Genomic DNA, 4,101 nt, shown 5'->3' with positions numbered 1-4,101 from the left:
GTGGTGCTTGGGCCTGCAGAGTTCATTTCAGAGGGCTTCCAGTCTGAGACAAGATTTTCTGTTCAAGTCTGGCATAGCGGGGAAGGAGGGCCTCATAGACCTGCAGGGGCGGCAGAAATGATAGCTTAGAACAGGATATAAGAGGCAGGTGCTTCTGGTTACCACTTGTAATTTAAAATTTTTGAATTCCATTTATTTGCAATTTAACTTCCTCCCCCACTGAGCAAAGGAAAGGAACCACCAATTCACAAAAGAGGAAATACTAAATGGGGTGTGGTGACGCATGTTTATAATCCCAGCTAATTACGAGGTGGAGGTAGGAGGAGCAAAATTCAAGGTCAGCCCAGGCAATTTAGTGAGATCCTGTTTCAAAATAAAATAAGGGCTAGGGACATAGATCAGTGAGAGAACACAACTAGATTCAATCCCCAGTACAAATGAAACTCATTAATCTATATAACATGTATAATAAAAAAGTGAGGAAAATAAATTCATTAATTAAAAAAAAGACAACACTATAGTAGTTCTTAGGCTTATAGGCTAAGGAATATACTCTTGGGGATTGCACCCAGGGGCTTTGCACTGGACTAAATTCTAAGCCCTGTATTTTTTATTCTGAGATAACATCTCACTAAGTCAATAAGTTGCCCACGCTAGGCCTGAACTTTTGATCCTTCAGCTTCAGCCTCCCAAAGTGCTAGGATTATAGGTGTGTACCACATTCCCAGCTGACTTTATTTTTATGGTTGTGTGTGTTGAGGACTGACCCTAGGGCCTCACACATCCTAGGCAAGCACTCTACCCTGATCTGCACTTCTATCCCTACATCTTCTTAATACTGTAAGTTTTGACAAGAAACAAGTTTTTGCTACCAAATACACAAAAGTTAAAAAAGGTTCTAGTAGGAGAACCTAGAAAGAGCTGTCTCTGCACGGCTGATGAAAGTGGGTGGTATAACCCTTTGGAAAATCAACTTGACTCTATGTTCCGTATTAAAGGGTCCACAGTCTGTGACACAGTTATTCTACTTCGGTGAAGCTCTTTCTCCGAAAGAAATAGTCCTAAATGCAAGGTCCCAAGCTCCCTGGGGGTCTTCATAAACCCCAGTAAATATTCAGATTTATGAGATATAACTGAAAAATATGGTGAACATTCAAAAAGTTTTAAAATGTATTCTAGTAAATTAGCATAGTGTCTTTACTTGTGTCATTATGGCTGCCTTAATGTCCTGCAATGACTAAAACTGTTTCACTTTCATGCTCATTCTGACTTTTGGGAAACTTTATTTTTTAAAATTTTATTTATTTATTTATTTATTTATTTATTTATTTATTTATTTTTGGGAACTGGGGATTGAACTCAGGCCCTTGTGCTTGCCAGGGAAGCGCTTACTCCACAGAGCCATCTCCCCGGCCCCTTCATTCTGACTTTTGGGAGGAGTCAGAAGTTACACAGTTCCAGATTCAGTGAGTATGGTGGGTGAGGACACTGTTTTCCCAAACCTGCCTTAGAACCAGATGGTACTTGGCAAGTGCATTCACTGTATTTTTTGTTAGACCCCATAAAGGCAATCAAACAAAAGAGATTTCTAGAACTGCTTCAGAAAGTGGTCAGAACGATGGAATAAGCATTTCTGAAGGAAAGGGGAGGGTTTTTTTTTTTTTCCTTGTCTTTTTGAGACAGGGTCTCACTAGGAAGTTCAGGATGGCCTTGTGTTCCCTTTGTGGCCCCGGTTGATCCTGAACTCTCAATAGTCTTCCTGCCTCAGCCTTCCAAGTGTTGGGATTACAGGGGTGTGCCACCACACCTGGTTTGAAGGGGAATATTTTCAGGAAGACTCATGGCAATGTGTCATTCACTATAAGAGATTGTTAACATTTAAATATTCACCCTATTTAGGTCACCCCTTGTGTAAGCCTGCCACAGGCTACATCTTGGCATATGAAGGGCAAAGGAGAAAGCTGGCAACAGCCTTCCTATGCAATAGCAGAGCAGGTGCAGTCCCTACAGACGTTCACCCAGCTGTCCATAGGAAGGTGTCTTCCTTCCCATCTTCTCCCTTCCCACATCACAGCTCAGGCACCCGCTGATTCCTGCCTCTAATAACAGCTGTGTGAAGCTATGATGTTTGGAGCAGCTTACAGATGTTCTAGGATCACCCAAAGCACAGCCAGAGCAGCACCAACCAATACCACAGCCACAAGCCATGAAATGTGCCTGTAACTGCAAATAGCAGTTATAGCAATAGCTTCAGACAAAAAAGATGTTAAGGGGGCTGAGGATATAGCTCAGTGGCATAAGCACCTGCCTGGCAAGTGCCAAGTCCTGAGTTCAATCCCTGGTACCACAAAAAAAAAAAAGTTAAATATTATACTAACAATATTTCTAATTGGCTACCTATTGAAGGGACCATATTTTGGATACACTGGTTAATTACAATACATTATTCATTATTAAAATTAACTTCAATTGTTACTTTTGAAAAATGATACTACCAGAAAATTTGCAAGGCCCTCTGTGGCTCACATGAGGTTCTCATCATCCACTGCTGCCTTGAGGAATCACAACGAAAGTGACGAAGGCCTGAAGCCAATCTGCTGGCCAACACTACGTTCAGACTTCCTGTGGAAGTCAGCAGCATCTGTGAGTTCCAGCTGATAATCTGGCTCTTCTGCACCATTTTCTTGGGATGTCAAAAAAGTAGGATCTCTCTTTTAGCTGAGCACCTCAATTTTGACATAGGTGACAAAAAACCCCTTACCTTCTGTTGGGGAAAAGATCCTAGTCAGCTCTCATAGTGCAAATGATATGGTAGAATCTGATGGTCACTCACCTCAGAAGCTCCCGGGGTTGGTGTGGCAGCCAGTCTGGGTTTTGGGGCTGACTTCACAACCTCTGAAAAGGCCATATCCGTTCCACCTGCAAGGCCTAGAAGGGCAAGGTCATTTTACCTCTGCGCATGTTGCAGAGGAAGTAGGCAACAGTAGGCAGCATGAAGGCTCACAGCGGTAAAACCAGGTACCTGTTCTAAAACCAGGTATAGGGCTGTAGCTCAGTCAGGCCTTAGATGTATTACCCAGCACAAAAAAGAAAAAAAATCTGTTCCAAAACCCAATTATGGTAGCGGCTGCAAAGCACATCAAATTCACTAAAGATCACAGAATTGAATGCTTAAAGTGGGCAATCTTTATGTATATGTACTGTGCCTCAATACAATCACTTTAACGAGAAAAATTTCCAGTGCTGGCCTCTCTTCAGCAAGCACCTAGACTGTCTTGCTCCTTGTGAGCACCCCTTCCATGGGTGATGACCGCAGTCTCAGGCATACGCAGAAGAGGTGGGTGGCCCACTAGTTCTCCCTCTTGTCCTGCTGCTCTCCTGCCCCTCACTTCCTTCTAGCCACCCAGGGCTTCTTTCAATGTGTTCTGCCCCCAACAAAGTGGCTAACATGCCTCTGGGAGGTGCTGGTGAGCTAAGGTTTAGCGCAGGATTTGGTTTTGGATGACAGAGCAAGGCAGGACCCGTCTGGCAACTCCATAAGCATAGAAAAAGAAAACAAGAACAAGACAGCACAGTGAGGTTTTCAACTTCCTTCCCACTAGTGCAGAAGAAAGACAGTAAAATAGACTCAGCCTTCTCTCTAGCTACACTGTAGGCTAGCTCTTGCAGCAGTATTTTCAAAGTTCTCAGAAGTATTCTGAACTCAGTCCTTTATCCAGCTCTTCTTTGGGATGGTACAACAAAGACCCATTGGACGTGTCAGGCCACAGAATCATCATTTGCTGAGCCTTGAATTCTCTCTCAAAATATTTATTTAGGTTGCACAGGCTGATGAAACTAGCAGAGGGCTGAGGGTGTGGCTCAGTGATAGAGCACTTGCCTACTGTGTGCAAAGTAGGGTCAATCTTCAGCACCAAAAACAGTGGCCTTGCATAGAAATACAGGAGAAAGAAACTGTAGGAAGTTGAAGCCAGGCAAGGTGGTACACACCTGCAGCCCAGCACTGTGGAACACTGAGGCAGGAGGGTCACAAGATTGAGATGAACTTCCATAGGCCTTGGGTTTAATCTGTAGTACCAGAGAGAGAGAGAGAGAGAGAGA

At 43.5% G+C, this 4,101-nt stretch overlaps 1 protein-coding gene across 2 annotated transcripts in view; it reads right to left on the bottom strand.

Annotated features, from left to right (window-relative positions):
* Positions 1-4,101, bottom strand: part of Xylb (xylulokinase) — a 36,719-nt gene continuing 32,618 nt past the window's right edge. For both annotated transcript variants that reach the window (XM_004642149.2, XM_023702225.1), the window contains 2 exons: positions 2,834-2,928; positions 1-100 (listed from right to left, as the gene is read on the bottom strand). In XM_004642149.2, the coding sequence (XP_004642206.1) occupies positions 23-100; positions 2,834-2,928 (173 nt within the window). In that variant the 3' untranslated portion in view covers positions 1-22. The remainder of the gene's footprint in view (positions 101-2,833; positions 2,929-4,101) is intronic.

This window comes from Octodon degus, unplaced genomic scaffold (assembly GCF_000260255.1).
Source record: "Octodon degus isolate 3935 unplaced genomic scaffold, OctDeg1.0 scaffold00147, whole genome shotgun sequence".
Taxonomy (NCBI): domain Eukaryota; kingdom Metazoa; phylum Chordata; class Mammalia; order Rodentia; family Octodontidae; genus Octodon; species Octodon degus.
This window is presented reverse-complemented; position numbering and strand designations above follow the sequence as displayed.